Here is a 13,686-nt window from a genome sequence, read left to right as displayed (position 1 = left end):
TTAGGAACGTTTTTTGAAATTATTAAGCCAGTGAATTCTCAGGTTGAGTTCAGGTGTTCCTGCAGGCTAGCTTGTTTGCACAAAAAGTAGATAGCTCTCTGACATTTTCCTCCCCGTGTTCTGTAAGGCTTTGGAAGGCAGAGACTTTTCCTGTGCCTTTAGCACTGCATAGATTTTTAAATGAAATAAACTGAACTTAAGTGGGACAGAGAAATTTATTGATCCTGGAAATTACTTAAAATAACTGCTCCTCCCATCTCAGAGATCTAGTTTCGGACATGAACTAGCCTTATAATTAAGACATACTCCTCATTGTTTTGGCTTCACTTTCCTCATTCGTAAAATTCTGGCTCTGCAACATAGGTGGATAAGCACTGAAAGCTGTAATCAAACAAAATACTAATATTCTATAGTCTGCCTTTTCAAAAGTACATAGTGTCTGAACTGTGATTTTTACAAGTATGTAATTTTAAAGATATTCATCTATGAATTCCACAGAATTAAGTAAATATTATTCATTTATGCAAATCAAGAGTCTTTTTCCTGCGGTAAAAAAATAGTGTACTTTAAATCACAGTAGTATGTTAAATTTTTTAATTTTTGTTTTTAGTTACAGGCCAGAAAATGTGAAAGGTCTGATTGTAAAGGAAATTAAAATATTACTGAACTTTTCTCACTTTACATTAAAAAAGACCCTCAGTCAGGAACTTGGAATACGTGTGTGTGACGCACTAGTAATTCATTAAATGTGCTCCTCCCAAGTGTGCTGATGTAATGATAATCTGTATTTTTCTCACTACACTGCAGCTTTCTCTTATTAAGATAAGAGATTAACTACATTTATGTAAAAGTCAAGTTATATAAACTTCCTTTCATGTTTATTTGGTTTCTGGATTGTTGGTGGCAAAGTTTCTTTCTGAAGTAAGATGTGGCGTCTCCCCTGCATTACGGGGAGGCATCAGAGGGAGGAGAGACGGTGTTTCAGCCGTCACGGGCAGCGGGGCTTCCTGCCAGGGTTCCCACCCTCTCACCCATAAAACCAGCATGAAGTCGCCCTGACTTTGCCAGATCAGATCTCGTATCTGGAACGTAATCCTCAGGGAACAGAAAATTTCAGTCTTCGTGCATAAATTTGGAAATTGGATTATTACTATTTTTTTCAGGGTCCTTCTGTTTCTTCCTCCACAGTCTTTGTAAAAAGCTGCTGCAAAGATGTGTCAGATATGGGGTAAATCTAACAACACAGGCAACAACTAAGTGAATCCATTTCAAAAGATGGGTGCACATGATTTTAATAAATTTTGGGGGTGCTGAAGTGTAAAACTCATTTAGTGAAGATAAAAGAAACAGGATATTTTCCACTACATGATTGAAGCCATGGATGCCATTTCATGTATTCACTTGTTCATCCTTTGTGGAAGAACAGACGGTACAGGGAAAACCAGCGTAGTGGGGATGAAGCAGAGCGACGTAACTGGGTAAGGGCTGCAGACACTGCGGGCAGACTGTCCAGGCTGCACAGCCCGGTGAGCGTCCTGGTTTTAAGACATAAGTGTAAGAAATCTGTCACAGTTTCTCAAATGCCAGCTGTAAAATTGAGGTTGTTTAAAAGGGATGTTTAAAATATTCACATTGAAACTCTTGAACACCGCTATTTATAAGAAAGAATTATTCTTCATTTCTGTCTGATGATTTGTTTATACGACCGTTGGTTAATATTAGTTTATCAGGGTAATAACTTTTGTTTAATATATTATGAAGATTCCATCATACACTTTTGTTTTATGAGATTCAAGTCTTAATAACTACCATTTTGGTAAAACTGCCCCATAAACACACACACGCACATTTACAACATAATCTTCCACAGGACATTAACGTCTTAGTATTTTAGATGGTCTGTAATGCATGTCACATTCATTGTAGAAAAGTATACATTTTGTTTTACGTGAAGGCATAATCATTTAATATTGCCTCCATAAATTTATAATGCCTTTTCTTATACAAGATGTTTTAAATGATTTTTATATTAATTTATGTAGAAATGTTTTATTCCTTAGTAAGTAAAAAGGTTAATTGCACAAAGCATGCTTTCTGTTTTTCAAGTTAAAATATTTGGAAAAAAGTCTTTTGAGCTTAATAAATCATACAGCAAGAGGAATCGGCTTGTGCTGAAAATGCTATGTAATTATTGAGTTTGGAAATTAAAAACTTGTTATGCATCCTCAGACTGTATTTTTAAAAAAGCAGAATGGAATAGTGGAGAGAGTGGGGCTGAGCTGTAATTTTTCACTGACTGGGCTCATAAAGTGACGTCTTTGATCCAACAAGGCCTTTTACCTGGAGTGGGGTTCAAATCCTGTGGTGTCGGTGGTACTGGTTGCTTACACTGGGCTTTCCAAGGCTTTTCGTAAGTAACGTTACCCATGGCACACCATCCTTTTAAAGCACATTTACAGTATTCAGAAGTATGTTTTTGACAGAATTAAAAAGTAAGTATGCAACCAAAATATTTATTAGTGCTAATTGAAAGGACTTCCTTTAATTGTGTTAAGTAGAAGAGAAATATTGTGAAGGAATAATGGAAATGAAAAACCAGCGGGAATATTTGTAAAACAACATTGATTTTTATCCATGAATAACTAGATGTAACATATTAGGAAAATTTCTCTGAAATATCCTGGAAATTGTATTTTAAGTAAGCTTGATGCCTTATGCCTGCCAGCTTATCTATTATTTTAGAAACTTCTGTGTAGAGTTGCAAATATGAAATTTCAAAAGTGAACCTTGGTACAAAACTAACATTATTCCAGTGTTCATAAATTTTTATTCAGGATTTTATTTTTATTTTTTCAAGTTCAATTATAGTTGATATATAATAAATGTAAGTTACAGGTTGTACAACAGACTGATTCACAATTTTAGAAGTTGTATTCCATTTACAGTTACTACAAAGTACTGACTGTGTTCTGCGTGTTGTGCAGCACATGCTCGTGGCTTATTTAGTTCATACATAACAGTTTGCTCCTCTTAGGCCCGTGCCCCTGTCTTGGCCCTCCTCCTTTCCCTCTCCCCACTGATAACTACTAATTTGTTCCTTGTATACGAATCTGTGTCTTTTTTGTTATATTCACTAGTTTGTTTTATTTTTTAGATTTCTCATGTAAGTGGTATCATACAGTATTTGTCTTCCTCTGTCTGATGTTTCACTTAGCATAATGTCCTCCAGGTCCATTCATGTGGTTGCAAATGGCAAAAGTTAATTCTTTTTTATGGCTGAGTGTTCTTTCAGTGTATATGTGTGTGTGTACCACATCTTCTTTATCTATTCTTCTGTTGATAGGCACTTTGATTGCTTCCATATCTTCACAATTAAAAGTAATGCCGCTATGAACATTGGGGTGCTTGTATCTTTTCAAATAAATGTTTTCATTTTTTTTTTGGATATATACCCAGGGGTGGAATTGCTGGGTAATATGGTAGTTCTCTTTTTAATTTTTTGAGAAACCTCCGTGCTGTTTTCCACGGTGGCTGCATCAATTTACATTCCCACCAACAGTGTGGGAGGGTTCCCTTTTCTGCAAGTCCTTGCCAACATTTATTGTGTTCTTTTTGATGATGGCCATTCTGACAGGTGTGAGGTGATATCTCATTGTGGTTTTAATTTGCATTTCTCTGATGATTAACGATGTTGAGCATCTTTTCATGTGCCTGTTGGCCATCTGCATGTCCTCTTTGGGAAAATGTCTGTTTAGGATTTTAAATGGAAACTTGAAGTGATGTATTTTGGTCTGTTTTCTGAGGGCTGTAATATATTTGATTACATATTTACCCCATTTATATATATATTTTCAAATGAAAGTCAGTGTCTTCAGTGGAAATATATATATTTATATTTCAGAATCTTAAAATCTAAGATATGTAAAAAGTGAGCTGCTAAAAGAGATAATGATTTTTAATAATCTGACCAAGCTATTAACTTTATTATTTGTTTCCCAAAAGTCATTAAAACCCTTCAAAGGGCAAAATATTTAATTTGGAACTTTATTAACTGCAAATATTTAAAGAAAAATTAAAAATTATTTTTAAAAGTAGCTCTGCCAGTTTTGAGTATTTTGACAAGACTGTTGCTGAAGGTGTGTTCCTTCCTCTGTTTAACGCCCTGTCAATTATTTGCAGATCCGGTGGTGTTGTGGAAGTTCCCAGAGGACTTTGCAGACCAGGTTGGAACCGCATAATTTTTTTTTAAAAAAATTTAAAATTGGAGTTATTATGACTGTTACTACTGTTACTGCTACCGCTACTTCATATGAATTGCTAGAAGTATTTTGTCTTGATCAGCTGTGAGAATAAAAAGCCATGTGTGCAGAATACATGGAAAATCTTTTAAAGTTACCAGGTTGACAGGGGGTGAAGAAGCCCTTTTCTTAAAACTAATAAGAGCTGAAGGTTTACAGTTTCAGCGTATTTTTACACCTTTTAGTCTATTTGTGGACTATATATTTGGAAACATTTAAACGTTTCCCCTTCACAAAGCCTTGATGATACCATAGTCTGTTGTCTGTTCCTCTGTAAGCTCTGTAAGTAAGAAAGTAAGAAGTTAGTAGTAACTGCTGTGAATCCTTGTCACGGTAATAGTGGAATCATTCGCATGTATAAGTAGAGTTCACAATATTTTATTATTTTTAATTCTTGTCTGTAGCTTATTTTCTTAAAATGGGAGACTTTGGAATAAATTTACTGTATTTGCATTTTAAATTATGTTCTTCTCTAGTTCTTTAAGTATTTGGTATGACTGAAATGAGTTATTTTGACATGATATATATGTCAATAGAAAAACTTTTATAATTTACATTATGGATTTATCATTTTGAAGTGAATTATATAGTTAATGGTACAAATTTAAATTATTATATAAATAAGCACTTTTTCTGGATATCTTTTTTTATCTGCAAAGAAATGGAATAAAACAATCTTGTCACTGTTAAAATTATAAAATGATAACATTACAAACTTTCAGTTCACAGATATGATTATCATAATTTACAAAAATGAAAGCTGATAAAAGCATTCATTTAAAGCAGTTCATTCAGAAATAAATATACAGACACATGTGATTTCACCGTGGAAGAGTTAAGTTTCTACTCATGAAAATCAGTATATAAGATTAGGAAATTTCACTATAAAAGTGAGTTAAAGGAGCATGTTAAGTATTAATTAGATCTAGTGCAATCCTTGACTGTCGTTTCACATAAGAAGAGAGTACGTGCTCTTAGCTTGCTTTAGCCATTTAGAGAAAGAATAGGTTTATACATGTCTTAAGTATGTAAACCAAGTCCCTACAGGAAGGTGTGATTTGTACGTGGGAGGCTTAATTGGGTTTGTTCCCCAGTCAGGTGAAGTTAGAGCCTTACTGACTCATTTTACCGTTTGAAATGCTGTTCCTCTGTTGGTGTTACCAATTCTCTCTTGTCTAACCTCCTGTCCAGATTTATTATTATTATAATTATTTTGGTGATTTCTACCTCTTCAGCTTCCTCTGAGAATTCCCAGGGGGTCTGAGGCTCCTGACTCTGGGTTCGCATAATGGTGCTAGTGTCCTTGTTGAGGTCTGCTGCAGTAAATTTTTCAGTGAGACTATTGCTGTTCCTCTTTGTGAGTGATAAACTGGTGATAGGAATTTCTTAGCTGTTGCTTTGTTTCCCAGACTTGTGAGGTCAGTGGAACATGAATAAGCCCTCACAGCCTTAGTGAGCTACAAAGGTGGTCAGCTGTGTCGTGGCGGTGGTGTTCCTAACCCCAGGATTCCAGTTCACAGCAGTTCTCATGGTCCTTTTGAAGGTTAGAGCTAGAAGAAGCTTGAGATACCATTTTGTCCAACTTCTTCATTTTATAGCTAAAGAAACCAGCTTCACGTGCTCGTCCGGCCAGGGCCCTGCGGAGTGGTTCTGCTGTATGCTTTCCGGTGACGCTTCTGACCCTACGGATGACACGAGCACCCTGTGTGTATTTCGCACCCTCCTCATCTTTTACTGCTTCCTGTGCTAATTGTCTGCCTCTTCCTAAGCAGCCTTTTCACTAGATCTGAGGCTGCTTCAGCAGTAATCCTACCACAGCTCTTCGTTTAGCTCTTTCCTGCACGCACCAGGCACCTTACCAGCTGCTTCTGTGGTGCTTTGTCTTCACGTCTCCCCCGTGCTGCTAGGAGACAGCGTCATCCCCCACACTGAGGCTCGAGTTAGAAACTGTTCAGGTATCGCCCTGCTTAGAAGGGGCAGAGCGAGGGTCTGAAGGCAAGTTTGTCTAACTCAGAAGCATGTGCTATTAACAAGCAAGCTACATTGTTCTTTCTGCTTGGAATGCTGAGCCAAACCCAACGCACTTATTTTAGCTCTTTTTAAAAAAAGTTTATGATGTTTTTTCCCCACAGTATCCTTACAGTTTGAAAGCAGTGTATTTTATTGTTTAATGCAAAGAAATAATACCAGCCCGTTTTCCTCCTTGGTTCTGCCGCGTGGAGCGTGGCCCGCCACGGGCACTGGTTCATCATGTGCTGCTCTGCGGGGCTTTTCCTTCTTTTGGCAGTGGAGGAGCCAGTGGGACAGCCCAGGTCACATTTCAGGAGCTGTCATTGTTTGTTTTTTTGGTACAGCAGAGATTTTTGTGTAGGAGAGTAAGAGACGAAACTATAAATGCTAATCGGGCCGGGTCTTGGCAACAATTAAAGGCCTTGCTAAGAGCTGGTCCTTCAAATGGACTCAAGGAGACTGTGATGTAACAAAATAAGTGTGTAAGGAGTGTTAATTTGGAAGTGATTCCATTGTGGACTGATTGTGGGAGAAACTGGAGGCAAGGGCATTAGTCAGTAGTTCAGCTGAGGAAGGAGAAGGATCTGGAAGAGTTGGTTCCATTAGGAGTGAGAAGGGTGCGTGTGCCCACCTGGACAGACTGGCACACGTTTCCTCAGCAAAGGCGGGCGTATTCAAGATCAGCAGAGAATTGCAGCTTGGAGTCTGCTGCCAGGACAGGCCAAGTGCAGGTCCCACAGGGCAAGGGAGGAACACTTTCCTGGAGGAGAAGAGGAAGTCGGGAGGGCTGTGTAAACAAAGAGCCCTGGCTTCGTGTTGGCCACATCCTTGGGCTCGGCTGTGGCTGCGGGGCGTGAGAGCTCCCCCTTCTGGTCTCTTAGCTCGATTTGGTGGCTGTTTCTGTTGATTATTTTTTTTACAAGTGTAAAGGAGGGAAAGAGATTGCATGTAAAGGTGTTTCAGGGGGCATGGGGTTGAGAAGGGTAAAGAAGAGAGGGTGAGTTTCTCTCTGAGTTTCAAGAAATTGTGAGTTATCTTCCGCGCAAGTGATGGAAGGGGGCTTTGGGGAGTGAGGAAGAGAGGAGAGTGTTTGCAACCCTAGAAAATACAAAGGTGTGACTGTATTTGAGATTGCCAAACAGATTTAGCTGATGTCAGATTTATGTTTTGCAAATGCATTGAGGGCTGTGGCTGAGAGGATTAACGCAGAACAAATCTTCCCTTCCATGACACTGATAATGGCAGTATCTCCTATTACATTTGTGAGAGGGTCACCACTTCTATACAAAGTGAGTGATTTTGTTTCTTTTTGGGGCTGTCAAGCTCAGCTGTCCATTGCTCTCATTTTCCTGTTCACATTTGTACTTAATAGCTTGAGACCATTTTTCACAACACTTAGCTTTCCTCCTACTTTCTACTTGTCATTTTCACGGTTCACTTTTCTGGAGTGTTGATGCTTGCATATGCCTTTGGCCTTTTAAGGCCATGGTTGGTCTGTGTTACTTGAGGGAGAGGAGTCAATCTTTGTGAGCGTAATATACTTTTAGAGAGTGGTCAGAAATAAAATCTTATAAATTCTGGGATCAGACATGTCTGTTTGAGTCATAGCTCTGTATTTACAGACTGAAGTGTTGCTTACGGCAAGATACTGAATCTCTCTTAATTCCTCATTTGCAAAATAGGGCTGATTTTACTAATCCGACAAAATTAGGATCAGAACGAATGCTCTCAAGTCCATAGAGTGTAGCACCTGCTGCACAGAAAGCACTCCACAAATGTGAGCCAGTCGTTTTATTGCTATGTTGTAAGGCCATGAATGTTTATTAATTTGTGATGAGGACTAGATGAAACTGCTTTATGTAGACTGTTGCTTTTATAGTTCAGTAACAAGTTTGAGAATTTCACTGCTTTATAGACTTCCAGGAAGATTTATAATTCTATAGTGTCAGGAAGGAGGAAACTTTCCTCTACCCCCTAAGTTCTTCCGGCTGGTCTAAGAATTACATTGACATGAGACAGACCAACAGGAGAAAATCAAACCAAAGTTTAATACCATGGGAGGGACCCAGGAAAACTGGTAAGTGGCCAGAACGGCTGAAGCCCTCACCCACCATCTTCAGCTGAAGACAAAAGAGGAAAAGAGGATGTTGAGGGTAGTGGTTTGGGACTTCAAAGAGGAGGAAAGCAATTCGCATGGAGACAGAACAGCGAATGTTTGGTAAACAGATGCTTGCTGGGCCAGGCAGGACAAGGGGGCACAGAGTGCCTCTGATGTCCAGGCCCTGCCTGGTTTTCCCCCTACACCTGGCAGGTACTCTTTGCAGATGTCTCTGGCCGTAGCTGTCTTCTGGGAGCAGGCCCTCTGTCTAAATTCCTTTAGGCAGATACAGAGGAGGGTCGAGAAAAACTTCCTGTCTTGGTTTCTTAAAAATAATCAGCCTAAATACATCCTCATGCCAAAGAGACACATTTTGGGGTGGCAAATATTGCTTGCCTGTAATAGCAGAAGAAGTATTTTCAGGACGTCTCTGAGCCGTAAGACCATGGAACCGACACAGAAATCATCAAGTCCATTTGCTTAGTTTTTAGATGGAAAAACCATGGACAGATGATAAAGATGTTCAAACAAGATGTCTGTAAGAACAGTGAGTAATAACCCTGTTTTCAGACGAGCCAGTTAAGGTTATGTCTGATTTATGAAAATAAGTGGACAGAATTTTTATGGAGGGAAGGTCTTGAGATACAACATGCAGTAATCAGCACAGTATAGCAAGCAGATGCCCAGAATATCAAGTAAGCAGATTTCGTGTATCTGGACTTGGGCCTGGGCAAATGTATTTTTCTAAAACTTCAAGGGTGTGTCTGAGGTGTATCCCCAGTTGAGAACCTAGAAGATGCAAGGAATTTAAAATAAAGAAGTAAGATTATGGCCAGGTGAATGTTGAAAATAGTAATTGAAATTATAACTGGCGATACCACACTACTGTTTCCTAATGTCACGAGGCAGAGCACTGCCGGGCTCTGACAAATGCAGGAAAACTCAACAGAACTGTTTCATGAGAGTTTTGACCCTCATTTTCTGGAGAGGAAAACATTCTGGAGACTCAGGGCATTGGCATGTCTCTAGGAATGTCCTATAAAACATATGACTTCAGAAATGTTCATATTCATAAAATTTACATGTACAGATTTAACCCAGTCTCTTGTGATTTGCTAGCTTTTTGTATAATAGTAATTATTATTATATTGAACAACTCTTATAATAATAACAACATACCAAACAGACCAAATTACTTCTAGCATCTTGTAAGTTAAGAGGACACATCCCTGCGATTTTCAGGGAACCTGTAGAAAACCTCCAAGGTAGTTTTGGTTGTAAAACATACTCTGCAAGTTTTTGATTTTTTTCTGTATTTGGAATCTGAGTTTGGGAAGGCAAGATTTTAAAAGTTGGAAGATTTATCTGTCTGATGAAAATGGGGTCCATAGGTGCCTGTGAGCCACACGTGGTTATCTGTTTAATCAAAGTGCCAATACAATACTGAACAGTAAATCTAGACGGTAACCCGATGGAAGGCTGCTTCCGTAAATGAGGAACTCCTGTACTCCTCCTCCTCCGTAAATAATAAAAGACGTAATAAAGTCAGTTTCAAGCGCAAAAAATTATCCTGCGAGGACGGAATTTTGGGCACCTTGGGGGCGCATGAAGGTGAGAATGATCTCTCCTGTTGGAGGCACAGGCGCTGACCAGTATCCAGGGCAGCAAGTCCATCAGAACTGAGTGAGCTTGACACTTTTCAAAGCCAGGGATTAGCAAACGTTTTAAGTTGTATTCATTGCACACTGATGCTCTAACACTTATCTTGACGCTTTAGGACCTATTGCGGAGATCTGCACAGTCACACTGATTTCGTTGTCACCATCACCATCGCATGCGTGGTGCTTGTGTTGGCATGCAGGGATCCATGACTGCTGTCCTCACGTGAACTCACGTGTCTTTTAAAAATTTATCAGTTTTGATTTCTAATACAGTACATTTCAATAGTTGTTATGTAAACAGTGGCTCTTCACTGTCCTCAAAAAGTCCCAAGAATATAGAGGTAAAAAAACAAAGTATAAAAGCCCAAGAATCGCTGTTTTAGGGTCAAACTATTCTTTGAAAACAAAAACATTTGCACAGTTATATTTATCAGGCATTGCTGGTCCTCGTGTAGTCTTAACCTCTCATATTAATGGTAATTTTTAACCTAAGTAACTAACTTCTGTTTCATAGGAAAAGGAAAAAAAAAAAGCAAACACTTGCAAGGTGGATAACTGAGCACCTGTGTCCTTCCAGACCTCACGATACCCATAGTACCACTTTCTAAAGCCCCCTTGCCCCCTTTACATCTTTGTAAAGTGGCAAAAATGAATAGGTTCATTATCATGACCCAAAGATACAGCCTTTTTATAGCACACAAAAATAAGAAGTATGTAAACTTAATTATGCTTAGTAGCCAGTGTATTAGTGTCCTGTCTTAGAAATTATGTAGGTTAGTAGTACAATGTATAATACAATGAGTGTACATTAGCTCAATGTCAGTTCAATATTTTGGTTACCTAAAGATTGTGGAAATTATGCTTAAGCAGATATATTATAAAATACAATTACTGTTGAAATGAAGTTCATCAGGATAATGATACATTTTGATTGACTAGAAATGTACATTTTTTATACCCTTAAATCATATGCTGTGTTAGCTTGTAGTTCAGTAAACCTGTATACATTTAGGAAAAACAAACCCAAATAGGATGAGTGTATGCTTACATTATACTTAACACTCGTAAGTCAAAGAAGTCACAGCTGTATTTATTCAACTAATGATAAAACTAGATGTTTGCCAAAGATTTACCTTAATATGTGAATTTTAATTCTCTAAGAATTTTTTTGAAGTCTAGCACACTTGAAGTAATAGAAGTTCAATTTTCTTATTTTATAGGATTTTTAGGAATAATCAGTTTATGTAGATTTCTCTCTATAGACCAATCAGGACAGAGCTCCTTTAATTTATTTAAAAATTATTTGGAAGTACTTTATTTTTCAGAGCAGTTTAAGGTTCACAGCAAACAGAGAGGAAGATGTAGTGGTTTCCTAGGTCCCGTGCCCCCGCCCTTGCACAGCCTCCTCCAGCATCAGCATCGTTTGCCGGAGCGGTGCCGCCTTCACCAGGGACAAACCTACACGGACACAGCATCACGACCCAAAGGCCATCGTTTACCTGAGGTTCCCTCTTGCTGTCGGACATTCTGTGGGTTGACAGATGTGTGATGACACGTATCCATCATCATAATATCACACACATGCTCTCACTGCCCTGGAACCTTGCTGTGCTCTGCCTGTTTGTTCTTCCCTGCCATCCCCATCCCTGGCAACCTGTTGTCTTTTTATTGTCTCTATACTTTTGTCTTTTCCAGAACATCATAATCATACAGTATATGGACTTCCCAGATTGGCTTCTTTGATTTGATAATGCGCATTTAAGTTTTCTCCATGTTTTTATGGCTTGGTAGCTTATTTCTTTTTCGTACTGGGTAATATTCCATTGCCTGTAAGTACCGCAGTTCATTTATCCATTTACCTACAGAAGGACATCTTGATGGCTTCCAAGTTTTGACAGTTATGAATAAAGCTGCTATGAACATCCGTGTGCAGGAGTTTAATTCATGAGACTTTATAATCTAGTTTATTGGTATTCTCCAGAGACAGAATAATTTCACACTAATTCGATAAGAGCAGAGACCTTTCCGAATTATAGACATATAGACTCACAGATACCAAAAATTTTGGTGGTGTTAGGTATATGTCTATATGTATGTGTATGTATGTATACATACATATACACACATGTGTATGTATATAGTGAACAGATAGATATGTAGAAGCTGAAAGATATATTTTTGAAAGTAATGCTGTGTTGCACAAGGCTTTTTTAGTTATGTTTTTGGTTGTTACTCTTATGATGTCAGAGATGAAAATTTTGCCAGATATTGAACAAATGAACTTCACCTAGGCAATTAGCATGAACCTAAGGCTGCCTTAAAATTATTTATCGAATACTTTTTTTGCAAGGTACTGGTCTGGCGACATAAGGCTGCAGACAGGGAGACGCGTGGTCCTTACTGTCTGGGAGTCTTACTAGGAGAAGGAAAATGATCTGGGGATCAGAAGTGAGCAGGTGTCCTGTCTCTGCTTCTAACTTGAATTTCGGAGTTTAAGGAAGTCACTTTTGCTCTCTGAATTTCAGTTTTCTCCTCTGTGAATGGGGGATACAGGAGCCAATGGTTGCTTATCCTATTACATGTTGCTTCTACATGTAATCCTGACGGAAGGCCAGGTGTAGCACGTGCCAGGAAAGTCACTAGCAGTGCAGCCTGACGTGCTGGGAGGGAAGACATCGGACATTTAAGTAAGCTAAGAGGTGAGTGGTTAGAGAGCAAGAGGAAGTGGTTAGTTCAGACTAATTTTCATTATGGTGGCAATATTTAGTGTACTTTTGGTAGCTTCAAGAGTAAAAAGGCTTGAGGAGGGAAGACCATGTTTATATAGGATAGCAAAAAGTCACTTTAAAAGAAAGATTGAAGATAGAAATGAGAACTAATTTCTACAGCAAGAATTAGCAGAGATGGAAAGAGGATAAGTAAGTGAATACACATTATGCATTATTTTTTTCTAACACTGGATGAATAAAGGTAAATATAAAAAGTTGCCCGCTTAGAAAGACCGCCTGGTCCAGTAGGGGAGACAGATTAATCACAGGGCACTGCGTGTGCTGTAACCGTTCAGGTGAGATTGCTTCATAACCGCGAGTGGAGGGTTTAGCTCTGGACAGTGGTGGTAGGTGTGCCTCCCCCTGTAAGATTAACGGAGAGAAGGAGGAACAGATGGCCGGGGCTTGACTGATAGAGAACGATACTCTTCCAGGAAGACTGAGTTACAAGTATCTTTGTTTCCTAGCTCTTCGTGATTGTCATTCTTACGCTGGCATGACCTGTGAGAAAGGGGCCATGGGATGTGAGTGAGGCACATTTATCCCAGAGCCTCTGCGTCCGTCCTGTCTTCATCACCGTCTGTTGCTTCCCCAAGAATTGAAGTTGGTACATACGCAACAATGACCGTTGAATTGTTGTACTCGAAGGGTGTGGATCTTCATTGATTATTCCTGGGATTCAGGGTCATCGGAGGCCAGTGTTGAGGGTGCCACTGAAAAGAAAGCCATTTACAGATGTCTAAGCCAGCGCTGGAAGGCTGTTTGGGAAGAGACTGTCGTTGTGGTGTTGGCTGCATGTTTGCCTGCATTCTGGTCGGGAGGAGTGCACGGAAGGGGATCTGTGAGCCTTG

The 13,686-nt window shown here is 39.1% G+C and overlaps 1 protein-coding gene across 4 annotated transcripts in view; it reads left to right on the top strand.

Moving 5' to 3' along the window:
- DENND1B (DENN domain containing 1B) overlaps positions 1-13,686 on the top strand; it is a 213,049-nt gene that overhangs the window by 57,688 nt on the left and 141,675 nt on the right. For all 4 annotated transcript variants that reach the window (XM_014564682.2, XM_014566635.2, XM_032466801.1 and 1 more), the window contains exon 3: positions 4,180-4,223. In XM_014564682.2, coding sequence (XP_014420168.1) covers positions 4,180-4,223 — 44 coding nt within the window. The remainder of the gene's footprint in view (positions 1-4,179; positions 4,224-13,686) is intronic.

The sequence above is a fragment of the Camelus ferus genome, chromosome 23, assembly GCF_009834535.1.
Source record: "Camelus ferus isolate YT-003-E chromosome 23, BCGSAC_Cfer_1.0, whole genome shotgun sequence".
NCBI classification, from domain to species: Eukaryota; Metazoa; Chordata; class Mammalia; order Artiodactyla; family Camelidae; genus Camelus; species Camelus ferus.
Note: the sequence above shows the minus strand (reverse complement) of the source record. Positions and strands in the feature narration are given on the sequence as shown.